At 40.6% G+C, this 27,914-nt stretch overlaps 1 protein-coding gene across 1 annotated transcript in view; it reads right to left on the bottom strand.

The window, feature by feature from the left end:
* Positions 1-27,914, bottom strand: part of LOC130121572 (astrotactin-2) — a 570,216-nt gene that overhangs the window by 304,057 nt on the left and 238,245 nt on the right. Inside the window, exons 6-7 of the mRNA XM_056290419.1 lie at positions 10,549-10,656; positions 2,758-2,904 (exon numbers count right to left, since the gene is read on the bottom strand). Coding sequence (XP_056146394.1) covers positions 2,758-2,904; positions 10,549-10,656 — 255 coding nt within the window. The remainder of the gene's footprint in view (positions 1-2,757; positions 2,905-10,548; positions 10,657-27,914) is intronic.

Genomic DNA, 27,914 nt, shown 5'->3' with positions numbered 1-27,914 from the left:
GATAATAGTGATAATGTGATTTTAGCAAAACACCTAATCCAACAAAGGTACATTATGTATGCTTAATAGTGTTCAAGTTCGCAGAGAGTTTTTCCACATTTTTTCAACATGAATTGCAGTGTGACTTGTATGTGTAGGTTGGCAGTTTTTTCCAAAGGTTTTAATTGTGTACAGCTATTGTCATAATATTTGATAAAGATAGAAAACATCCCAAGGAATGGTGGAAAGTCAAGATTACGCCAGTATGGTCCTTGAAAGTTATTTCAACCACTGTGTTTCTAATATCTATGTATATTTTTACTAAGCTACCTTTCTTTCTTTTTTTTTAACCCCCCCTTTTCTCATAATTGTACTTGGCAATTACCCCACTCTTCCAAGCAAGCCCGGTTGCTGCTGCACCCTATCTGCTGATCCGGGGAGGGCTGCAGACTACCACATGCCTCCTCTGATACATGTGGAGTCACCACCTGCTTCTTTTCACCTGACAGTAAGGAATTGAGTTTCACCAGGGGGATGTAGCACATGAGAGCATCACACTATTCCCTCCGGAACCCCCCCGAGAACAGGCACCCCGACCGACCAGTGGAGGCGCTAGTGCAGTGACCAGGACACATACCCACAGCCAGCTTCCCAGCTGCAGACACAGCCAGTTGTGTCTGTAGGGATGCCCGATCAAGCAGGAGGTAACACAGGGATTTGAACCGGCATTGAACCCATGTTGGTAGGCAACGGAATAGGCCGCTATGCTACCCAGACGCTAAGCTACCTTTGTGAAGGTCTGGTTGTGCCTGTGTGTGTGTGCACACACTTCTGTTAGCACATGCATGTGGACAAGGAAGTGAGTGTACAAGGCTAAATGGTGATCAAATGTTCCACTGATGTGTGGATACATATCTTTGGATGATAAGGTGATAACTAATGAATTTGTCTGGGCTCGTCATAATCTCCCCACTCCATACATTTTTTCAACCTTGGCCTTCTCCCCTTCATCCAATCCCTGTCTCTGTTCTCAGTAGGGACTACACCAGTGTTTCCCAACCCAGTCCTCAAGGAACCCCTATCCTGCAGATTTTCTTTGCAACCCTGAATAGGTACCTGTTTGTAGTTATTCAACCAATCAGCAATGAATTATGTCAGATGATGCACACCTTGCATAATTAAGTGCTGTGAGATGATTGGTTGAGTACGTACAAGCAGGGATACATATGCAGGGTTACAATGAAAATCTGCAGGATAGGGGTTCCTTGAGGACTGGGTTGGCAAACGCTGGACTACACCATAGTGTTTGGTATCCTGCCAACCTTGTATCCATGAACATTTCACGTATCCCTCTTAGGCTCCAGACACTTAAGATGTCTTGAGATTCATATGTGATTACCTGAGATTTGCTTTGACTTAAATCTCGACTGACTGACTGTAAATACATACAGATTGTTGTCAGAAATATCTGCCGACATCATTATCGACTCTGTTTTCTTTCTATTTTTTTAAAGTGGAAGGTGTGATTTCCATTTCATGTTGTATATATCTGATTGAAGACCATTATCCTGAGGAATTTTCAGAAAGTGCAAACCGCTGAACAACTTTATTGGACAACCACTGAAGGGAATAATGTCACACTAAGTTTTCTGGCAAGGCTGGGATACACGACTGAAAAGACTGGAAGAGAATACTAAATGCATCATATGCATGTGTTAATTTTGTGTTACAGAGCCTGTTTCCCGACATTTTTTTTTCCTGCCATAACACTCATGATGAATCAATCCCAGGGCACACCACTTCCACTGACAGAAATAATAAGAATACCATTTAAGAACTTAGAATACAGTAGCATGCCCACATCCGGCTCCCCAGCTACAGACATGACCAATTGTGTCTGTAGGAACGCCTGACCAAGCCGGAGGCAACATGAGGATCCAAACCAGCGATCCCTGTGTTAGTGGGCAACGGAATAGACCGCCATGCTACCCAGACACCTGGCACACAAGCACTTAATTGATAAAATATTATTTTTTTCTCTCATTTTGCTTTTCTTTTATACATAATCAGTTTTAAATAATTGTTCCACAGCACTGCTGGTCAACTCAGTCAGCGGAGGTGAAAAACAGGTAAAATCACTTGATATGTTGGTTTTCTTATGGTAGTTGTTGGCGTAAATTAACTTGAAATGCTACAGGACCCCATCAGTTTCTTGAAAACAGTAACTGCCTTTTGCAGTGTGTGAGAGATCTTTCTTTATTTCCAGAACTTTTTTACACTCAGATGATGGTTGTTCATGCAGCACTGCTGCATCTAGTTCTACATACGGTGCTACGCACAACGTAGCTGTATATGAACATTTTATATGTGAGACTTTTTATACGGTCATGCTATCCCAGCCTCCACTTTTCTACTTTGTGTTGTTTTTTATCGCTAAGAGTGGTAATTATGTGCTTTAATTAAGTGTTTTTACTTGACCTGACTCATCGGGGAACCAACAAACATAAAAAGGGCTTTGTGACTGCTCCAACTTTACCACCGTAGGTCTAATCATCATAATCACTCCCGAGAGCCAGACTGCGCTTGTAAAAGGGCTTACACTGTTTATGCCGTGTGTCCGGTGTACAAGAAATGATGAACGGGCACAACAGTGCTAAAGACGATGCACATACTGATGTGAGGCATTGCTGAACCTGAATTATCTTTTCTTTTTTTTTTTCCTGATATCTTAAACCAGCTGCACATTTAGCCAAAGTCAGCTGCATGATTTGCTCTTACCGTCAGCGACAAAGTGTTCAGGCACATGGAGGGCGACCTTCACAGTCAGGGGACAGGAATTTTGTGTAGCATAGACTATGGCAACAACACAGGTGCTGATGGTAAACAACGTCAGGGTGACCTTATTTAGAGGACTATGTGGGTGTCCTGGAGGGGGAGAGAGAAAGGGAGAGAGAGAGAGAGAGAGAGAGAGAGAGAGAGAGAGAGAGAGAGAGAGAGAGAGAGAGAGAGAGGGAGAGAGAGAGAGAGAGAGAGAGAGAGAGAGAGAGAGAGGGGAGAAACTAATAAGTTAAAAAACATTTGTACCTTCAAAAAAAGAAGAGGTTTTGGAAATGTTCCAAAATTTGAGCAATTTCTTGATTAGATTTGTGATAAAATTGGCAAATTTTGCACACAAAAACGATCAAAACACAAACATGTGTCCACATGTGTACATTCCTACACACACACAGGTGTGCAAATACAACTTTAAAGGTCCCATAAAACTAGTCAAAGAACAGCAAGGTCCCGCGTCTTGATGCTTGCTCAATAATCCAGGCGAGGATATGCTAGAATGTTGAGTCAGGTCATCTGGACACTGAGTTAGGTGGAACAAATGTTTTATCTCTCATCCTCCTAAACTTTTTATCAAGACGAACTGTTTCGACTCTCTGGGCTGCATCGCCATATTAAATGGAACAGACAGGTGTGATTTTGTGAGAGATAGAATGTGATTTGAAAGACAGCAGAAGGTAGTCAGGCATTTTTAGAAGAATATGTGATTGGCTAGTTTCAGTTTGGTGGTAGAACATCAGCATATGCCCACAAATGCAAGAGGATGCAATAAAAAACATTGTGTGTGTGTATGTATATGTATATATGTGTGTATGTGTGTGTATATATATATATGTGTGTGTGTGTGTGTTTGTGTATGTATGTATGTGTATGTGTGTGTGTGTGTGTGTGTGTGTGTGTGTGTGTATATATACAATTTTAAATATATAGTGAATTTCCAGTGTTGAATCTATGTGAATATAAGTGTATGTTAATGAGGCAACAAGAAGGAAACTACATTTTTCTTTTCGTGTGACCTTTAAACAAAACCATAAGACCATGGGCCCTGCAAGAAGATAGTGTCCCGTTGAAAGTCAACCCCCTCAACAAAGCTTTAGAAAAGTGGCTGGTCACAACCTGCCTGCCTGTTTTATCAATTGAGCCTAGAGGTTCTGTGTCAGCCCGAGACATTAAAAGATGGCCGAGAAGGCTTAAGCTTCTTCCCGATGACCTGGGGTCTTTCATCAATGTGATATATGATCTTATTGTTACTGACGGGGTTATAGATTGGTTGTTTTGGTTGCCCTTTTGCTCTCTCTGGGCTTCCATTCTTAGGCAGGAAGAAGGGAGTGAAATGAGCCTCTTATCTCCTGTCTAGTGTATTTATCGTGAGCCTGAAATGGCCATGTCAAGAGCAAGATTCAGACAACATACAGCTGATTTTTGCTTATGCAAGAGTCATCTAAACAACCTTTACTGTTTATACATTTAGAGGGGTAAACTCACGAAAAAGAAATGCATGAAGCAAACTGTCAGTATTTCTGTTTAACCCCTTATGAAACCACTCTTCTATTTCTCCAAGCTTGAATTCAGCTAGCAAGATATGTGATATGTTGTAAGGCTTGGAACATATCACATATCTTGCAAGCTGCTAGTTTCATTATATGGGCAAACAGTTGCTCAGGAATGCTCAGAGTTCAGAATACAACTGCAACCAGAAATCAGGAGAAACAGGTTTTTTTTAGACAACTAATGAGTTTGACTGTACTGCTGTAAGGAAGACTGGGGAGGGCAGACAAGGATAATGTCATTATTGAGCATTTAGGAAGGTGCTATATAGTGCTGGGTGGCACGGTGCCGTAGTGTTTAGCGCGGTCGCCTAACAGCAAGAAGGTCCTGGGTTCAAGCCCCAGGGTAATCCAACCTTGGGGGTCGTCCTGTGTGGAGTTTGCATGTTCTCCCCGTGTCTGTGTGGGTTTCCTCCGGGGGCTCTCGTTTCCTTCCACAGTCCAAAGACATGTAGGTCAGGTGAATCGGCAACACTAAATTGTCCCTAGGTATGAATGTGTGTTTATGTCGGCCCTGTGTGATGGCCTGGCGGCCTGTCCAGGGTGTCTCCCCACCTGCCGCCCAGTGACTGCTGGGATAGGCTCCAGCATCCCCGCGACCCTGAGAGCAGGATAATCGGTTCAGATAATGGATGGATATATAACACTGTTATTATGATTATGATAATGATGATGATGATTATTGTTATTGTTGTTATAATAGTATTATTATTATTATTATTATTATATTTTCAAATGTTCTTCGTATTTAGCATTAACCTTAGCACTTACCCTTCTTAAGTGGCTGAAACACCAAACAAACAAGTGTTATTAAAGTATCTTTTATGAGCCTAATTTGCAATATGCAAATGTTCAAGAAGGCTTTTGGTATCAAACATAAAAGTCATTGAAAATGAAAGGAACACAAATATGCTAATCCTGCCAGGGAGTTTATGCATAATCCCTTATGTGTCTTATGCAAAGAGGGAAAAAAAAGCTGTACCGTTTTCCTTGGCCTCCTGATAAACCGGCACATCACTGCTATTAACCTGAGTGTAAGGACAGTGAGGAGCAGTGCTGTACTAATACCGAGTCCTTGGCATGTGTGAATTGTGTAAGTGTGTATTTGTATGGTTCTTCATGTGGGCAAGAGTGTATTTGTGAACTGAAAAAGAAAGCTAGGACACAGACAGAAAGCAACATGGAAAAGATAGTGAATATCTTCTACAGACCACAGTTGTTCTGATGTAGCAGAACAATAATGCAGGGATGAAGACGGAGGGAACAAGACGTTTGGATGACATTGTAAAGTTGTGACATTGTACGACAGGTAACGAAAAAGACGGTAAGTCCAAAATCTTTGAAGGAATATGAAAGTGAGAATAAAAGATGGTTATGATAACTTATTTTAAGATCTTAATTTTGAAATAAAATATTTGTCTCTCCTTAACAAATCCACAACACTAAAGCTCTTCGGATGTGGTTTGAACATATATTTCCTAAGCTCCAACTCCCATCTATTCAAAACAGTTTCTGACTTCACTATTAAATGCAACACACATTTCAGGGACAGAATACACCAGTTGGCATGCAAAGTAAAAGGCTAATACGCAGTTAACAGTTAGCATGCAGAGCTAAAGGCTGATAATGACAGTGTAATAGGCTAGCAATTAGCAATCAGCGATTAACAAACACTGAATAAATATTCAAACTGTATAATATATGAATGACAGTCACTGTAACAGTCACTAAACAATGGGCATTCAGTGTACGAAGGTATAAAAAACAGAACATTAGCGCTTGCAATGCACAGAAACAGTAGCTAGCAGAATGCAGTAACACAACTCTCACAGAATATTACAAATACATATTCCATCCATCCATTATCTAAGCCGCTTATCCTGCTCTCAGGGTCAGGGGGGATGCTCCAGCCTATCCCAGCAGTCACTGGGCGGCAGGCGGGGAGACACCCTGGACAGGCCGCCAGGCCATCACAGGGCCGACACACACACACACACACACACACACACACACACACACACACACACACACACACACACACACACACACACACACACACACACACACACACACACACACAAACACGCACACCTAGGGACAATTTAGTATGGCCGATTCACCTGACCTACATGACTTTGGACTGTGGGAGGAAACCGGAGCACCAGGAGGAAATCCACACAGACATGGGGAGGACATGCAAACTCCACACAGAGGACGACCCGGGACAACCCTCAAGGTTAGAACACCCCAGGGCTTGAACCCAGGACCTTCTTGTTATAGGCGACCGCGCTAACAACTGCGCCATCATGCCACCCCCCAAATATATACTGATATATTAAATCAAATATATTAAATAGTGTAGTGTGTATGGTAAATGTGTATTTTTTGCTTGACTTACTTGATTTGGTGGGGGGTCTGTAGGCTGGAAGCCATGACAAAGCCTACAGGTTACCTCACCATTTTGTCTCGTCTACCTGCATGTTATTGTTTAATTCCTAGCTTCTTTGATTCGGTAGAGTTCGATGTGTTGTGAGATATATTATTTCCCTATCAGTTTAAAATATGTATGTTGTACTTTTATTGTTTTTTTCTATAAAATAAAAGAGAAAACAAATACAGATGTGGGTAGAAGTATAGGAATAAAATAGATCACAATGTAATAATCATAGAGACTATGCATATGGAATTGACACAGACTATTCTCATCTAATAGTGAAAAGCCACAAATGTTTTAACCTGTTGCAGAAAAAAAAAAGTAAACAGATGCAGATTCCATGAGTGAAGACAACACTACTCTCACATACGTAACTAGTGGGTTTTATTAGTTTTTGTTTCCTAGTAACATGTTAAAGTGTCATCAAATGCTAAAACTAGTCCACTGTGTCAGCACATACACACACACACACACACACACATACACACACACACACACACACACACACACACACACACACACACACACACACACACACACACACACACACACACACACACACACACACACACACACACCTACAGTTAAGGTCAACATTATTAGCCCCCTTTATGAAATCAAAACAAAACCCTTAATTTTTCCGGAAATGACCATAACCAAACTTCCAAAAGAACAAAGACAAAATCTCCGCTAAGCTTGATTAAGATATTTTACTGATACGCCTAATTGAAACAAGAAAAAACAAAAATGACAAGGCCACAATTATTAGCTCTCTGACAGTTAATAGTCAATAGTGTAACCTTTCTGACTCACAACTCACAACAACATCTTATGGTAGTTCCTAACTAGGTTGGCACATGTCTCATTCTTCTATGGCAAATTGTTCCAGCTCATCCAAATTGCGTGGTTTTCGAGCATGGACATTTACCTTGAGCTCCTGCCACAGATTCTCAATAGGATTGAGATCTGGGCTCTGGGAGGGCCACTCCAGGACCTTGATTTTGGTGTCCTTCAAAAAGTTTTGGACCAACTTGGATGTATGCTTCACATCATTGTCTTGCTGAGAGACCCAGCAGCGACCTAAAGCTAAACTGGCAGCAGATTTCTTTACATTATCCTTAAAAATGTCAACATAATCTTCTTTTGTCATGATTTCATGCACCCGAACAAGGTTCCCTGTGCCTGAAGCAGCAAAACAGCCCCACAGCATTATGCTCCCACCACCATGTTTAACTGTGGCAACTGTGTTTTTAGAGTTGAAGGCCTCTCCTTTCCAAAAGCAACACCCATGTGCCCAAACAGCTCACATTTAGTCTCATCAGACCAAAGGACAGACTTCCAGAACTTATGCCCATGTTTCAAATGTTCATGGGCAAACTTCAGTCTGGCTCTGATGTGCCGCTGTGTGAGCAATGGAGTTTTTCTTGGACGATGACCTCAAAGCTCACCACGATGAAGAGCCCTCACAACAGTCTTCCTTGAAACATCAAGTCCAGAAGAGGCCAGTTCAGCAACAGCCATCTTGGCAGAGATCCGGGGATTGCTGTTGACATCTCTGAATATTTTCCTCTCCAAAGTTTTTGAAATCTTGCACTTTCCACCATGCCCAGGTTTGTTTCTAACACAATTTGTCTCCTTGTGCTTTGAAATTATGCAACACACAGCTGTTCTAGACACTGTGAAACGCTTGGAAATGGCAGTATAGCCTCACCCATGAGCATCCACTATCTTCTTTCTGAGTTCCAGACTGATTTCTTTACTTTTTGGCATGATGAAATTACTTCTTACCAATAATTTAAGAGTAGTCCCTCTCAATCAAGTGTTCAAGTGACACTAGCTCTGATCACTGGAGTCCCTTAAGTAAAGTTCAATGCTGACTGATTGCTCAGGTGTGGTTTGAAAGCAAAAAAAATCACATGGGGGCTAATAATTTTGACCACCTCAATTTTCACTACATTTGGTATAAAGCAAACCTGAATATTTATTTTACATTCCAAAATGTACCAAATAGGGGCCTTAACATTGATGAATGTTTTACTTTGTAAAGTTTTATGAATGATGCAAACATTGGGCAGAATTTTAGGGAAATGTTCCATAGTTCCTTGGGGGTAATAATTTTGACCTTAACTGTACATCAGCACACAACACACGCACGTACGTACGCACGCGCGCACACACACACACACACACACACACACACACACACACACACACACACAAATAATTGTAAAATCACTAATTGGAATAAGAAGAACACAAACCCACCAAATGTGTTCAGTATGTTATACAATTTGATATTTGAATATATTAATATTCATCATCCATTGTATGATTGCAAAGAGGAACAATGTACAGAACACACACCCTCACACAGAAACCTTACTAAAGCCTATCACTGTGGGATCGTTCTTCCTGTTTGGCTCAGCTTTGCTTATCGCCCAGCCTCCAAATATATCAGCCCATAAATCTTCTCAGTGTCACTGAGCTGTGCTTTGAAACAGCACTTGAAGCCACACCGGGGATGTGCATGACTCCCCTCCGCTTCCAGCTCCTCTGACAAATCAGCAGCATTCCAGTCTCATTTCACTCGGCTCCTGCAGGATCTGCTCTCCATACTCCCCTCACAGCTGCTCTCCATTTTTCTGTTTTTACATTCAGCTGGTGTCAAAAGAGTAAATTGAACCATAATCTATTTCTAAAGGACTGTCTACTTGGTATTTTCTTTTTCCTTCTCCATGACTTAGTTGGTGGTTTTCTTCACAATGCACTCATGGTTCAGCCACCCGTGAACTGTTCTCCAGTGGCAGTGGGCTCCCCTGTGTAGCCTTAGCTGTAGTTACTTCAGCACAAATTTAGATCCAGTTCAACAGGGCAAGGCTGGAATTTCATTATTTGTTCATTTATTTATTTATCTATTTATTTTATAAACTGTTCTCTTCTCTCACATGTCTTTTCTCTCTCTTTGAATGATGTCTTCTCCTTTCTCTTTTTCTGTGTATGAATGGTGTCATGTGAGTCTCCCTCGTGTGCACGTGCAGTCTGTCCTCCTCTCAGGTCTCTGCAGTGATGGTGTTCGCCACCTGGACGCTGCTTGGCATCCCCCTCATCACATTTTCTTTTTATATATCTTATAAATCCATGTTACATCCTTCTGTCACTAAGATCTGTGACTTTTTTTTTTTTACATGGTGATGCTGGTCACGTGGCTCGGGTCCTGGGCTGTTCCAGTGGCGTCTGGACACTGCCTGGCATCCTCCTAATCATGTTCTTCATAAATTTTATAATTCCATTATAATTCTGTTATCCGATTCAATGCTGTATTGTGTATATTGTGCAAACACAACATCTATTGTACGGTGTGCCTCCTTGGAGAGATATCCGTCCTCTGTTGCTCTCCTTGAGGTTTTTTCCTATTATTTTTTTCTCCCTGTTAAAGGGTTTTTTTTTTTTTTGGGAGTTGTTCCTTATCTGATGCAACGGCCTAAGGACAGGATGTTGTGTTGCTGTAAAGCCCCTTGAGGCAAATTTGTAATCTGTGATACTGGGCTATACAAATAAAATTGACTTCACTTATTGAGAATAGTATTGTTATGCTACTCTTACCAGTCTTCTATGTCTCTCAAGATTATACAAATGAAAAGTAGGACCTCTGATGTACCGGTTCATGATTTAAATATAAATGATGTGATGCATCTTCAATGAGAAAATACACAAAAAAACGAAGTGTCACTGTACATTCTCCATATTTCCTCTCACCTTTACTGCGCCTGCGACCCCTGTGCTGTTCTGTGTAGAACTTCATTTGGCTGTCATCGTCAGGCTCTGAACCCGAATCCCCCTGACGACTAAACACACCCCCAGACACTGGCAGAGAAAAAAAACAATGGGAAAAAGTAGAAAGAAATATAAGAATAAATGATAAAGAAAGAGCAGGTCTTGCTAAAGCTGCACAGCAGAATTAAGACAGCAGTTGGTTTTTGTGCTACAAATGCAAATCCACAAAAATAATGAGCCCTTCAAAACTATAAAGAGGATAAAATAAAGGGTGGAGAAAGTAAATAATATTTTTTCTTGTAATAAATAACAAGAATCTGTAAAATTGAATTAAGAAAGGTTCTTCATGGCACTCTTGGCCATTGTTTTTATGGCACCGCAGGGTAAAGAGGTAACAATGTGTTTTAACAGGTAAGGATGAGAGGTTAGTGGTGTATTTCTTCAGAAATGTGTACTGAAGCAGGAAAAAAAACTAGACAATTTTCACAATATAGTTTTAGAACAACACCTCTCTCTAAGAGAATCATCACAATACAATGGTGGCCTCACCAATATCAAATTCCAACAATTACTTTAATTCAACTCATTTCACTTTGCTTCATTTCACCTCAACACAATTCAATTAGGATTAATTCAGTTCATTCAGCTTTACTTCCTCCCTGAACCCTCCATTTCTTTTCATTTAAATGTCACCTTCTCAAATATTACAGCTCAAAGCACCACATTAAACCTAACAATGCAATAAATATGGGGTTTGCCAAACCCAAAAGGGGATTCAAAATATGTTAATATTCTTTGGAATTACCTAAAACCATCTTAGAAATGAGTAGTTGGCTCCTAAAACTGGCATTTATAAAGCATTTATAAATGCCAGATTATGCTATATCCCCATTCCATGCTTAATTACCTACTGCAATGTATGCAGGCCATTAGCCAATTACAGAAAAATGAAACCAGCAGGATTTGAATTCTCTCACTTTTTTAAACAAATATAAATAAATGCAAATAAAATTTCATTGAAACAAAAATATAGCAGCATCCTCTTTTGGTTTAAAAATATCTGTAACAAAACAATTTGCAAGAGCCAAAACAATTTGCAAGAGCTATATTGGTAAAAAAAAAAGAAAAAAAAAAAGCAGAAACTAAAATCTGCAAAGCCTGTGTTTAAAACTGTGACGAAATGGACCAGTGAGTCAAAAGTGGAGCTCCAGGCCTACCCCGACTACACTGACTGGAGTGTTTTTGAGGCTGCACCTACAGACCTGGATGAACTCACTGACACTGTGACATTTATAATCAGCTTTTGTGAGGACATGTGTGTGCCCACCAAAACTTTCTGTACCTTTAACAAGAAGCCCTGATTCTCAGCTAAACTCAGGCAGCTTCGTCAGGCCAAAGAGGAAGCGTACAGGAGTTGAGATAGGATCCGGTACACAAAGCCAGAAATACACGGTACTACCCTGAAAAATTGAAAAACAGGTTTTCTGCCAATGACCCATCATCAGTCTGGAGAGGTTTGAAAGACATGACCAACTACAGGAGACCCCCCCCCCCCAACACAGCAGGTAACCATCAACTGGCTGACGATCTAAATGGGTTTTACTGCAGGTTTGAAAACAAACGTTCACACCCCTCACCCTCTCTGGCCACAACACACAACTAACTACACTCCCTGCCACCCCCTCTGCTCTCCCCACTTAACCTTCACCCGCACTCAGGATCTGTGTTGAGGACGTGCACCAGTTCTACCAGAGACAGAAGACCAGGAAGGCACCGAGCCTGGATGGCGTGTCACCCTTCTGTCTGAAAGTCTGTACTGACCAGCTGGTCCCCATTTTCACACTGATCTTCAACACATCACTTGAGCTGTGTGAAGTCTCCTCCTGCTTCAAGAACCCCACTATCACTTATTTCATGTGGTCATGAAATCCTTCAAAAGACTGGTGTTGGACCACCTGAAAGGAAATCACAGGCTCCCTGCTCAACCTCCTGCAGTTTGCCTACCGAGCAAAATGGTCAGTGGAAGATGCAGTTAACATGGGATTGCACTACATCTTCAAACACTTCAACTCTCCATGGGCATATGTTAGAGTCCTGTTTGTGGACTTCACCTCAGTGTTCAAAAACATCATCCCACATATCCTCCACTGCATACTCAGCTGGCTCACTGTACAATCCTCCATCTGCCAGCGGATTTAAAACTTCCTGACAGACAGGAGGCCGCTGGGGAAAATCACATCCAGCATCCAGACAATCAGCACTGGCTCTCCCCTCTACTCTTCTCCCTTTACACAAGTGACTGTACCTACAACCTACATATTTCTGGATGCCACAATCTCCCAGGACCTAAGGTGGCTATCCAACATAGACACAATCATCAAAAAGGCCCAGCAGAGGAGGTACTTTCACTGCCAGTTCAAGAAATTCAACCTGCCTCAGGAACTGCTGATTCATTTCTACACTTCAATAATCCAGTCTATCCTCTGCACATCCATCACTGTCATGTCTGTCTCTGTCATGTCCGTCTATCTTAGGCATGTGTGTAATTAACTTGCTAACATTTATTTCAGCATTTCTGATACATTCTCTGTACCATTGTACCTTGTGTATATATCTGAAGATTGTTGTGTTTTAGTGCTGTTATTCTATGTTAAGTACACTGAGAGAGCCATGAAACCACAGTCAAATTTCATATATTTACAAACCTACATGGCCAGCAAACATGATTCTGATTCTAATCTTAAATAAATGTTGATGTTATGAATAAAAATTAAAATATCACATTACATTTTTTTTCCTCTTTTTTTGTTTTTGTTTTGCCCCGCTGTAAGTGGAAAAGCAGATGAGTTCAAGAAAAAACAATGCAACAAAAGGCGATGGATATGGACCCTATCAAGGTCATGTTACTGAAGCCCCCTGTGAGGCCGATGACCTGACAAGATCATTTTTTGTCTCAGAATTGTTCAAATATCTAACTTTTTTCCCGCCACTATAAAAACGCTAAGTTTTGATATCCTTTTGTGTGACACCCCTAAATTATATTTTTTAATTAAAAAATGTCTGTTAAACTAGATAATTATGGAAAATTATGCAAATGTGACTTGCTAACTGCTAATGACAGGTTAGCTCAGAAGAGCAAGGTCGTTAAGTCAGGTCAAGTAAAGTCAAGTGAAACTTTATATAGCACATTTCACACACAGGCAACACAATGTGTTTTACATAAAGTGACAACATAATTGAAACACAATAATAAAAGTCCTAATGTAGAAAATAAATATGCATATCAACAGGTATTAGTACAGTTATACAGGAATTGGAGCAGAGTATACAAATATCAAAATATACAAAACACAAACACACACACACACACACACACACACACACCAAGAACTTAGCCATAGGCTGTTGTGAAAAGTAGGGTTTTTAACCAGCTTTTAAAAGTGTGCAGTGTGGGGGCCTCTCTCGGGTCCTCAGGCAGGGCATTCCATCTACTTGGGGTGTAAACACATAAGGCAGCTTCCCCTGCTTTAGAGTTAGTTCTAGGTATGATTAAAATATCACTGCCTTTGGACCTGAGAGTTCTTGCTAGTTTGTATCTAATTAGCATGTGTTTTATATAGTACTGAGGTGCAAGGCTATTTAGAGCTTTATATACAAGCAACAGAATTTGAAAATTAATTCTAGTTTTGACAGGGAGCCAATGCAGAGCTCTAAGAACAGGTATAATATGTTCATACTTTTTAGTTCTGGTGAGAACATCTGCAGCCACATTTTGAATTAACTGTAGTTGCTGCAAAACTGATTTTGGGAGGCTGGAGAATAAACGATTACAGTAGTCTAGTCTACTTGTTATACATGCATGGCTTTATTTCTCAGAGTCTGATTCTGACATAAAGCCCCTTAGTTTTGAAATGTTTTTACGATGGTAGAAGGCTGATCTTCTGAGATGATTGATATGGCTCTTAGAATGTAGCTCACCATCTTTGATTCCATCTAGATTTCTAGCTTCACTTTTACACTCCAGAGACAGAGAAATGAGGTGAGCCACAATTCTCTGTCTCTGAGTCTTTGCATCAAAAATGAGCATTTTTGTTACGTCTTTTTTTCACTTTAAAAAGTTATCTGATATCCATAGATTAATAGCATCAGTACTCTGAGTTCAGGAATGTATGGGATCTAGGTCAACAGGAGATAGGGATATGTACAGTTGTGAATCATCTGCACAATTATGGTAATTTAGTTCGTGTTTCTGTATAACATGTGTGAGTGGGAGCATATAGAGATTAAACAGTAATGGTCCAAGAATCGAATCTTGCGATACCCCACATGTAATACCTACTTTGTCCGAGGCAAAGTCTCCAATGGACACAAAGAACAGCCTGTCGTGTAGGTAGGTTCTAAACCAGTTCAGAACCGGACCAGATAGGCCGACCCATTTTTCTAATCTCTCTAGTAAAATAATTTGGTCAACAGTGTCAAAGGCAACACTGAGATCCACGACCACGAGCACAAGAACAGATAATTTATTAGAATGTGTTCATATGCAGATTGTTCACAACATTGTTAAGTGCTGTTTCTGTGCTAAGTTGAGACCAAAAACCTGATTGATAAATGTCTAGAAGGTTGTTTGATGTTGAATAGTTATTAAGTTGAGAACAAACTGTTTTTTTTCTAGTATTTTGCTGTGAAATGGTAAATTGGAAATGGGCCTAAAGTTGGGTAAAAACTTGCATCAAGACTGCTCTTCTTCAGAAGTGGTTTGACATCTGTTTTAAGTGCTGCAGGAAATACACATGACTGAAGAGAACATTTAATAATTTCTAATACCTCAGGTTAAAAAAGAAGTTAAAAAAATAAATAAAAGAATGTGGTAGGGAGAGGAACCAAGCAGCAGGCGGAGGACCTGAGCTACCCAACAATATTGTCTGTTTTTTTAAGGTCTAGAGGGTTAAAATGAGACATGGTGCTAGTGATATTTCTGGAGAACTGGAGGGTAGGTTCATTCATGGATCTTGAGGTGCTAATGTTCTATCTAATGGAAATAATTTTGTTATTGAAGAACAAAGCAAATTGCACACATTTTCAGTGGACAGCATCTCTGATGGGGTTGGAGATGGTGGATTTATAAGTTGATCAACAGTAGAGAAGAGCACTTAACTATTGCTTATATTTTCATTGATGATTTTAAAGAAGAAATACTGTCTGGCCTGTTTAATTTCTTTGCTGTAGTTATTCAATCTATCTTTGTAGATTTTATGGTGAACCTGATGTTTAGTCTTTCTCCACTGTTGTTCTGCCTGGTGACTCTCTCTCTTAAGCTGGCTAATAACCACTCCTTTTCTTCAGGGGGCTTTTTTGTTTTTTTCCATGTTTTTAGTTTTAACATGTGCAATGTTGTCAAAGATATTTCATATTTTTGAGTTGAAGTTTTTAACAAGATTCACTGTTGGTGATGCCATGAACGACGGTAACTCATTAGCAGTTTTCTTAAAGGTTTCAACTGTATTTATTGTCAATGATACATTTTGTTATTCTTTGAGTACTCTCCTGTTGTACAGGAAAAGCAGACACATCAAAAAATATGCAGCACTGATCTGAAATAGCAACATCCATGACACAAGATACAGTAATATTAAGTCATTTTGATATGACTAAGTCTAGAGCATGCCCCTTATTGTGGGTGGGTCCAGAAACATGCTGAGTGAGGGCAAATGCATCCAGTAGGCTAATTAGGTTTCTAGCATCGGGATCTGCTTGACTGCCAACATGAACACTAAAATCACCCGAGTTAAGTAAACAAGTGGAATCCTTGGGGAGTAGTTCAGAAAATTAATCAAGAAAGCCATATTTAGATTCTGGTGGTCGATAGTAATTATTAAAATTGTAGCATTACAATGGTATTCCCTGAAGAGGTTTTCCTTGCAGCTATAGGTATCAAAGAAGACAGCAGCTTTTCCACCACCTCTCATATCCGATCTAGTGGTACAGATGAATTTGATGCTAGGAGGTGCAGTCTCAAGGAATGTCACTGCGCCATTTCTATCCAGGCAAGTCTCGGTCAGTTGGTGAAGTCCAGGTTATGGGTGCTTATAAGATCATTAACTAAAAAGGACTCAATCGTTAGTGGGCTGATGTTTAGTAAAGCCATTTCATTGTCCGAGGTACATGGCTTTGTGGGGGACTGAAGTCCAAACTGATAATAAATTGGATTCCTATATGTTATAGGGAGATTAAGGGGTCTGAGTCTATGGTTTATTATTACAGGAATTTGTATAGCAGAGTGATATTCATTAGTATGACGGCTCGGACTCACCAAAGCACTTGAATAGGTGTAGTTTACCACAGAACCAAAATTGAAAGCAATCGGCCCCTGTGGACTTTACCTAGTGATAGAACTGTCCGCAACTGTGTGCAGGTGCCGAATGTTGTTGTCCATAGCACAGACCCGAGCGTTGGAGACAATGGAATAAAACGTTTGCAGCCAGCATTCGTGAGCCTGATTGATTTGGACGGAGTCCATTATGTTTGAAAATAGAAGAGCATTCTAAGAACTGATTAAAATTGTCGATATTGTCGATACAGATTAGAATTGTCAAATTGTTGATAACTGACACAAAAGGCTGAAACATCCTTTTGCGTGACAAAATGTCACACAAGAGGACACGTTCTATTTAAGAAGCATTTTAAATAATTAAATAAGACTTGTTTAACTCCTTTTTATTATTTTTAGACCATTTTTGGTGTTTTTAAATGCAATCATTACATTATTTAAACTATGTTCTGCTGTGTTTGCAGAATAGTTGTAGTGTAAAAATAAGTATAAAATGTGATGCTTTACTGTTTTTTGAGACAAAGATTTGAGGGAGAGAAATTATTGGGAGAGAAAGAAAATGGAAGTATAGAGACAAAATTAACAGGGATCCACACAGAAGGGAGGATGATGCTTTGAAAAATGCAACCATTATATACTTCAAAAAAAGTTCATTAACATATCTTAATGAGTATAGTTTAAGTATCAATCATGTTTAACTGTGCCTCCCTGTTGGACGGCACAGAAGAGTGTGGAGTAACATACTGGCTGACGGAGTGACTGAATGACTACCCACTGTTGAAAGTACTTGGCATGGCTTATAGGTTCACCTAGTCTTGTTTGAATTAAGTTGAATAACACTGATGGATTTGGAAATGCTCCAGAGATTCGAGACAATACTGCCACACAGCACCAACTTGAATGGGATGACTCCTATCAGGGAGAAGATAAGTGCACAAAAGGGAAATTTGTGATTGTGCAATTTGATGGCAAGCCATATATTGGCCAGATCATGGTGATTCACTGAGATGAGATAAAAATCAATTGCATGATCCAAAAAGGTGAGACAAATTAATTTGTGTGGCCACAGAAACCTGACTGCATGTACAGTTCATGGCAGAAGATAATTGGTGTCATATCGGAACAAAAGCCAATGAATGCACTGTGCTGCTCGACTCACACCTCTTGATTGGCTAATGTTCAATTGGCATTAATACTACCTCTAAGATGGACTCATAAAATTATATGAAGCATCTGATTAGAAACAATTCTTGAAAAAAAAAAGAAATGAAATTACATACATATGAATTAACTTAAGATTTGTTTGCTTCTCAAGTCTTTAAAGTATTTGCACCATCAAGGAGCTAACATTAATTTTGGTGATGAAAAAATATTTTGTTTTGTTTTTAAAAACATGGTTGATATTGTTTGTATCAACATAGAAGTTTCTTTCTTCTTTGACACATTGAAAGTTACATAAAAATACTTTCTCACTTCCTCTTCAGTGCAATAACTGACATTTCTGTCCTTTGGTGTGACAATAACCTATGGTTTGACACACATAAAAGAACCAAAAATGTGTATTTATTTCAAAATATCTTAAAAAACAGTTAAGTATCGCATTAGGGGAGATATGTGTATGATATGCAAGACACACTTCTTTAATTGGTATAATTTTCAACAGTTTTGAAAGGATGACAGCAAAGTTTGACTCACATTTATTGAAAAAGTCCAACAAGTCATGGGGGAAAATAATGTTATCATAATTTAATATTGAATAAATAAAAATACATGAAATTAAGTATAAAAAAAAGAAGATACATTTCTCTCATGTTATTTGCACATTATTTAAGCTTTTTCCTTAATTTTTTGAATGTCACATCATAGGACAGATTTATGAATTTCAGTGAAAATATTCAAAAAACAGAGGAATAACTGACAAAGTTAGTGATCCCTTATACTTTCTAAAATATCAGCTTTCATGCTAGATAGATATATGTATTTTTTTTTCAAAAATTGTGTTTTACCAAAAAGCATTTTTACTGCAAGCTTTTTTCAACTACTCATTTACAAATTTCAAAACACATGAAAACACAATGGAAAAGATGAAATAAAAGTTGTGAAATACATGAAAACAAATCCCTGAAACACGACAATGAGAAAACAAAAAAAGATCAAAGCAATTTCAGAGAAAAGGGAAAACAGCTGCAAATCAGAAACCATAACATTAAAGGGACAGTTAATTTGTTTTCTTTTTTTCTGTTTTGCTATTTGATGAGCTGAAAACATTGGGGTATGGTCTGAAGAAGATATAACTAATTGCCCTCCATATAAATTTAATAAAAATATGAGATGCATCACACTGACGCTTTGAAGGGGAAAATGCTTTTTCTTATGTCTGGGAAAAAAAATGTACTTCACAATCAAGCACCTCCAAATTGCCTACACTTTGTAGGGGCATCAAGACTCGTGACACGTGAGCAAGCACTCACGTGTGGTCCAATCAGACCAACACACTTTCATATGATACAAGGTCAAGACAATATTCAAATGGTGTCTAAAGTCAAATCATGTGTATGTGGAGCATTTTCAACATATTGTTCTTTACAAAGATTCATAGAAATATTAACAAAAATTAAGATCGTCAATAATATATAATAAATAAAATTGACTTGACTTGATTATAACAGAAGTTGTCAATTTTATATGTGCTGGGTAGTAGATGAGTCTATGAACATGAATATGATTTATAATGTGTTACGACTGTGTCTGTTCTCAGTTCAGTCATCAATTTTACCTGTTTTTTTATGTCATTTTGTTGCCTTCCTGTTTTATTTTGAAATCCTTGCATTTCTTGTCATTTCAGGCCCTGCCCCTGCTTTTGCTGCTAGTCAGCCCCATGTCTTCCATACCTGTTCCCCATTCCCTGATTAGCTCCTCAGCATTTATACTCCCCTGGTTTTCCTGAGTCTTTGCCAGATTGTCTAGTGTTTGGCTGCCTTGGAGTCCAGCATTTTTCTCCTTGCAAACCTTTTGCCTGATCTGCCTGTGTTGAACTCTTCTACCTGTACTTTGGACTCTGTGTTTGCTGCCTGCTCCTTTCCTGTGCTGCTTCCTGTTTTAGACTGACTTCCCAGTAACCTGAACTGAATTATGACACTGTTTATCCGCCCGTCTGCCTGCCTGTTCCGTCTGCCTGTTTGATCAAATATTGCACTGATTCCCTGGTGTTTTGACTCCTGCCAGCTTGTGCTCATTAAACCAAGTTTTACCATGTCATCCTGTGTGTGTGTCCAACGTTGGGTCCTCACTGAGTTCGTAACAGTGGCTCCCTCCTGTTACGAACTCAGCCGACAAATAGAAAACCAAAAGGTGACCAAACAACAGGAATGACTTGACTTACATGGATTTCCGCTGGAGGAAGCATGATTGAACAAGTTGTCCATCATTGTTAACATGGCATCACAAATTGGACCTAATTTTTTTTTGTTGAAAAGTTTTAATACAGTGTGAAACCTAAAAACACAGATTGCTTTGAATTTAACCAATAGAATCAGATTGGTAAAAGTGAACTATTTAGGGTTTCTTATCTATTGGTTTAGGTAGTTCTTTGACATCCAACGTTCAATGTTTTTATTTATTTATCTATTTAAGATTTCATGTGTAAATTTTGCCAACAGTGACAGATGTTTATACATTTAAAAACAGTGCTATGTTTATACATTATGTGACCTAATCAGAGCATATAGAGAGATAAGAAGGATTGGGCCAATAACTAACTCTGGGGCTCTCCTCATGTGATCCGAGGGGTAGAAGATGGAGTTAATAATCGTTATAAGGTCCTTTCAAAAAGAATATGATACGATGTGATCAAATGCAGTAGCCTACCTGTGACGGCAGCCCAGTTGATGAGCTGATTTAAAATAACTTGTATGGTTCACTGTCTTTATCCATGCTTAATAATCCAGGTAAGGAATCAGAGAAAGTTGAATCAATTCATCTGGATACAACGTCTACTGAGAGAAACGTTTCATCACTCATCTAAGTGACCTCTTCAGTCTAAACTGACTGCAGGTATACCCAACCTTATAAAAAATACAGTGGCATAACAACCGAAACCAGTGTTTGATTTCATATGCAAATTACCGCGACTTTTCAGTGGCCATGTGTACTATTCACAGATCACAGCGTTGTAAGATGGCGACAGATGTACTCTTAGTCCCCCCCCCCCCGGGTTCAGGGATGGTTGTTGCCTCTTCACATAGATGGCCTCTTTGAATCCCCGTTCAAACCAGTGTTCCTCCCTATCAAGGATGTGCACATCCTTATCCTTGAAAGAGTAGCCACTGGCCTGTAGATGGAAGTAGACTGTGGAGTCCTGGCCTGACGTGTTGTACCATCATCTTCACCAGTGTCTGTTTGGTTTCTCCAATGTACAAGTCACGGCAAGCCTGCTGGCACTTAACAGCATACACTATATTGCTCTGTTGGTGCCAGGAGACCCGGTCCTTGGGCTGGACCAATTTTTGGCACAGCATGTTTCTGGGTTTGAAAGAAACTGGGACACAATGTTTGGAAAATACACATCTAAGAGTCTAAGACTACATCTGTCACCATCTTACAATGCTGGGATTGCAACCATTCCCCCAATCCTCTGAACAGTCCACATTGCCACTGAAAAATCACGACAATTTGATTTATGAGACCGATTGTTGTTTTTTGTCGTTATACTACTGTACTGTTTATAAGGGTGGGGATACCTGCAGTAAGTTGAGACTGAAGAGGTCACTTAGATGAGCAATGAAATGTCTCTGTCAATAAATGTTGTGTCATGATGAACTGAGTCAACCTTCTTTGATTTTCTTACCTGGATTATTGTGCATGCATAAAGACAATACCAGTTTCCTTTAGCATCATAAGGAAAACCAGCTCTAAAGAATCAAACAAAACCAGCTTCTGGGAATTCATGGTGATGACCCAGTCAGGAGCAATCTGGCCTCTAATTTTCATAACCATTTTATTCCATGAAATAACATATGAAACTCTTGATCTGAGGGAAACAGGTGTACTTCCAGGAAACATTTTCACCAAGCTATTTGATGGAAACAATAGAACATTTTATAATCCTAAGTTTTTCACATACTTGAGGTGGGAAATTTGGTGGATTTTTTTTTTCTCTGATGGTGGGTTGTTTTTGTCAGCCCCTCTCTTTTCTTGAACCATTTTGGAAATGCTGCGCTTGCTGTGTCCTACAAGCAAGCAATGTTAATTTCTATGAAACCAAGTGGAAGAAATCCCCATAATTTGCATTTGCATGCACCTGTCAGAACTTTGCCTTTTAAAGTTTCAAAAATCTGCACTTAGTGACCAATCAAAGCCCTATAGCTTTTATTTATTAATGTGGTTTACAACTGGTGATACCTGAGTGATCACATGGGTTGAGAGCGGACATGAATACATGACGTGGCAGTTTCTTTCTTCGTACGCTGATGATGGCATGACATCTATTTTGTTTGGTGTCGTGAAATTAATAATTTAATCAACGCTAGCTAAGTTTCCCAGCCTTTCAGCGTGCGAAGGCATTTGAACGAAAGTAATTTGGCAAAAATCTCAACTACATAAAAGGAAAACAAATGCATTTATCAGTGGTGCCTCTTTTACAGTATTATGACTAGGGTCACACAACTTTGTTAGACCGTCAAATTATGTTCCTTAATATCAGGTCGATGAAACAAGCCATTCATATTTAATTATCATGTGAAACCTACACACAAAGTTGTTGAGAATTTCATCTCAGACTTTAAATTACTGTGCCTTCTATTAACGTTCTGTCTCCTCTTCCTTGGGGGTCCTTGTGCGAGGGAGGGACGTAAAAGTAAAATCAATGCGTTTAAAATTAAATCCATCTATAATATATTCAGTGTCCCTTTGGCAAGCCTCACTATTATCTACTTGGTGTGAAGGCTTTAGAGAGTTGATTGGCGAAAACTTAAACCAGAATATTTAAGCAAAAATAGATCTCTTGGCTTGAAGTAAGGACGGGGCATCTGTATTTCAAACACAACCATGTGGTGTTCAGACAGAAAGAAGTCCATTGTTTCTACATTAGCTGTGCCTAGTGGAGTTGTTAGCATGTGGTCAAGATCATGGCCTTCTAAATGTGTGGACTCGGACTGAACATGACTGTGGCATTTACAAATCCTTACAAAAAATGGAACACACATTAAATTGATAATATATATATATATATATATATATATATATATATATATATATATATATATATATATATATATATATATATATATATCTTAAGTTTGCCACTGTATCATACAGGATGATAATAAAAGACTGGAGTTCCCAAAACTCATCTTTTACATAGCTGAGGGGGTCTGCATAACAATGCAACGAGTAAAGAGACCTTTCCTGCAATTCTAATATATGACTACATTAATGTACTGGAGTGACAGGGGATGAGAAACAGATCGATAGATAGATGGAGAGAGAGAGAGAGAGAGAGAGAGAGAGAGAGAGAGAGAGAGAGAGAGAGAGAGAGAGAGAGAGAGAGAGAGAGAGCAAGCGAGCGAGAGAGAGAGAGAGACAGACAGAGAGAGAGAGAGAGAGAGAGAGAGAGAGAGAGAGAGAGAGAGAGAGAGAGAGAGAGAGAGATATTGGTCCCATGAGCTTATACCAAAGCGTGGCGTTCACAGGACAGAACACTAGCTGATAAATACAAAACCCTAAACAAAAAGATATGGGTAATTGGATGTGCAACAGACTCTCTGAAGAATATGAAGATGATTACAGAGTGGAGTGGAACAGTATTGTTGTACTGGGGTGTTATAAACCTCAGCATTTCTTCTACAAAAAACACATTAAATGCTTATGATGTTGAAATCTGGAGGGAGCTCGGAGTAGAGCCGCTGCTCCTTCGCGTCGAAAGGAGCCAGTTGAGGTGGTTCGGGCATCTGATTAGGATGCCTCCTGGGCGCCTTCCTTTGGAGGTTTATCAGGCATGGCCAACTGGGAGGAGACCCTGGGGTAGACCCAGAACTCGTTGGAGGGACTACATGTCCAATCTGGCCTGAGAACACCTTGGGATCCCCCAGGAGGAGCTGGAGGGTGTTACTGGGCAGAGGGACGTCTGGAAGTGCCCTACTTAGCTTGCTGCCACCGCGACCCGACCCCGGAGAAGCGGCTGATGATGAATGAATGCTGTTGAAATGCTATGTAAGATTAGCTTAATTTCATTTACATGACTAATGGGTTATTTCACCTCTGCATAGCAGATTTCTTATTAAGGAACGGCCCTTTCCATGATTGGGTTAATATGCACACATGCATGTCTTTGAGCTCTGAGAGGAGACTGGCTTTCCCAGAGAGAAGTGATGCAAACATGTAGCGAGCATGTGAACTCCACACAATAAAGGTTAGGTTAGAAACTGAGGCCTTTTTTTTGCGACAAAACAGTATTTACCACCAAGTCACTATACCACTCCCACACACACACACACACACACACACACACACACACACACACACACACACACACACACACACACACACACACACACATTTAGACATCCCACTCTGTGTAATACCTGACAGACTAGAGACATTTTGAAGTTGGTAGAATTACGTCAAAGATTGTTTACCAGATTGCACGGGTATGTAAGGCACACACTTTGTGGTGTTATGAAGTATTTCCACTTGCAGGCCAGCCTACTAGGCAGGGCGTGTAGCTGACAGAGCATGCCTCAGACACAAGATGAAATGTAGGAGCTGCAACTGCAAGTTAGCAGTGGTTGATAGGTGCAATCCCTTTATCACACAAGAATAGTATAACCATTACTGATGAGCCAAAACATTATGACCACCTGCCTAATATGCTGTTGATCATCCGTGTGCCGCCAAAACAGCACCTGCCCGCCGAGGCATGGACTCTACAAGACCCCTGAAGGTGTCCTATGGTATCTGGCACCACAATATTAGCAGCAGATCCTTCAAGTTCGGCAAGTTGCGAGGTGGAGCTGCCGTGGATCAGACTTGTTGGTCCAGCACATCCCACAGATGCTCAATCCGATTGAGATCTGGAGAATTTGGAGGCTAAGGCAACACCTTGAACACTTCATCATGTTTCTCAAACCATTACTGAACAATGTGTGCAGTGTGGCGGGGCACATTATTCTGATGAAAGAGGCCACTGCCATAAGGGAATACCACTGCCATGAAGGGGTGCATCTAGTCTGCACCGATGATAGGTGCCCAGAGCATCACACTCGCTCCATCGGCTTGTCATCTTCCCACAGCGCATCCTGGTGCCATCTCTTCCCCAGGTAAATGGTGCACATGGCACAAAGAGTAACCTTCTTCCACTTCCAGTTCTGATGCTTGCGTGCGCATTTGATGGTGGACAGGGGTCATGATGGGCACTCTGACTGATCTGCGGCTACACAGTCCCATGTGACAGCAGGGTGTGATGCACTGTGTGTTGTGACATATTCCTCCCGTAACCATCATTAAAATGTTCGGTGACTTGTGCCACAGTAGACCTTCTGTCAGTTCAGACCAAACAGGATAGCCTTTGTTGCCCTCAAGCAACAAAGTTTGTTGTTTGTCCCTCCTCGGACCACTGTAAGTAGGTACTCGCCACTGCTGACTGGGAGCACCCCACAAGCCTTGCCGTTTCAGAGATGCTCTGACCCAGTCATCTGGCATGAATAATTTGGTCCTTGTCAAAGTCACTCAGGTCGTTACTCCTGCCCATTTCTCCTGCATCCAACACGGCGACTACAAGAACTGATTGTTTGCTTTCTATCTAATCTACCCAGACCTTGACATGTGCCCTTGTTTGGAGAAGATCATTATTATGTTCGCCTGTGTGTGGTCATAATGATTTGGATCATCAGTGTACACACACACACACACACACACACACACACACACACACACACACACACACACACACACACACACACACACACACACACACACACACACACAACTTTTTAAGACTTAGCAACTGAGCTGTTCATGGTGTTTTTAAATGAGGAAAATTTTATGTTATCTGTTTGTCCCTCTGCATTCTCTCTCTCTCTCTCTCTCTTGCTTTCTCTCTGCTTCTGTCTCTAAATCTCTCTCTGTCTCTCTCTCATGAGAGAAAGAGAGAGAGATGAGCTGATCTTGGGGAGTGTTGTGAGATGATTTAGATTCTGTGAATCTGATGTTACTGACCATGTTGGTCTTTGTGTTGTAATTTTCCTGGGATTTTTGTTAAAGTATTGTTGAAAGTCAAAGTCTCTCTCTCTCTGTCTCTCTCTCTCTGTGTCAGTCTGTCTGTCTGTATCTCTCTCTGTCTCTGTCTCTGTCTCTCTCTCTCTGTGTCTCCAGCTGCCACCTCTCTGGGTATGTTCTAACACGATGCATAAATTCATAACCAATTTTACACCACATTGCCTCTGCTTCACTCTCCAAATACAGCAAGACTCCCAACCTGTTTAAGTGCACCAGACCAAAAGAATGACTCAAACTTCCAGTGTTCACGTTTTCTCAGCACCAGCACAACTTTTAACTAGGAGTTAAAGCTTTACAGCCCAGACAAATCTTTCACAAGTTACGGCTTATAATATTCATACTCTCAATAAAATAGGGCACTTCATTTGGGGTTTGCTTGGCATGTGGCAAGAAAATGGCTGCAATCTGAGGAAGAAGGGAGAAAGAGGACCCTTTTCCATCATAGGCAATAAAGTAGAGTCTACTTTTCAGGAGGAGGTTGTTGGCTGCCAAGCAAAGAGGAACTGAGGGAAAGAAGCATCTCAGATGAGTGAGTGACTGACTGCGTCAGTTATCTCCTCGTGTGGTGTCTCCTCTAGACAGGGTGCTTACATCCCGTCTATATTCTGGTTACCCCGCTATCGCTCCAATAGTCTTAATGGATACGGGGCATTAGGCGTCCAATTAAGGATCAATCGTAAACTAAACAATATGCACCCTGGCTGTGAGAAAAACTTTGCCCTCTTTTGCAGAAAAACAAGCTTACTTGGGATTTATTGTAGATTCCCCCCCCCTTTCCTCCTCAATTGTACCTGTCCAATCATCGCACTCTTCCAAGCTGTGCCGGTCACTGCTCCACCCCCTCTGTCAATCCGGCGAGGGCTGCAGACTACCATGTCTCTTCCGATACATGTGGAGTCACCAGTCGCTTCTTTTCACCTGACAGTGAGGAGTTTCGTCAGGGGGACGTAGCACGAGGGAGGATCACGCCATTCCCCCCAGTCCCCCCCCCCCCGAACAGGTGCCCCCAGCCCCCCCCCCCGAACAGGTGCCCCCAGTCCCCCCCCCCCCGAACAGGTGCCCCGACTGACCAGTGCAATGACCAGGACACATACCCACACCTGGTTTCCACCCGCTGACAAGACCAATTGTGTCTGTAGGGATGCCCGAACAAGCCGGAGGTAACACGGGGATTCGAACCACCGATCCCCATGTTGGTAGGCAACGGAATAGACCGCTACGCTACCCGGTCACCTGATTTTTTTTTTCTGTAACTTAACACTTGTAACTCCATTCCCAAATGCAAAAAAAGATCTAACAGAAACACTGATTTATGTAAACCTTCCTTGGAAAATGTAAATGACTTCATTTTTCCCCCTCCTCCATTCTTGCCCAGAATCCTTTCTTGCACTTTGTATCCTAGTAGTGTAAAGCAAGAGGAAAAACTCATTACGTTGTTTGGCTGAAGTAAGTCAGAGACAAAAATGTTGTTTCACCCCCGAGCCACCCCTATCCCCTCGCTCGCATTGTGATTTCACTCACGCAGCACGGAAGCCCAGGCTGATAAGACGTTAGGCTCTTAATTGTCGCTGCCGCTAGAATGACAAAGCGTAGCCAGGACCAATCATCATCATCCCAGAAATGCTTTTTTTCCCTCCCTCTCTGACAAAGGGTTGAATGTCTCAGTCGTTCTCCATCATCTTAAATGTAGATCATGTCCACCATAAAGACAATGAATTGACAATACTACCTCAATCTGTTTTTT

The sequence above is a fragment of the Lampris incognitus genome, chromosome 12 (assembly GCF_029633865.1).
Source record: "Lampris incognitus isolate fLamInc1 chromosome 12, fLamInc1.hap2, whole genome shotgun sequence".
NCBI classification, from domain to species: domain Eukaryota; kingdom Metazoa; phylum Chordata; class Actinopteri; order Lampriformes; family Lampridae; genus Lampris; species Lampris incognitus.
Note: the sequence above shows the minus strand (reverse complement) of the source record. Positions and strands in the feature narration are given on the sequence as shown.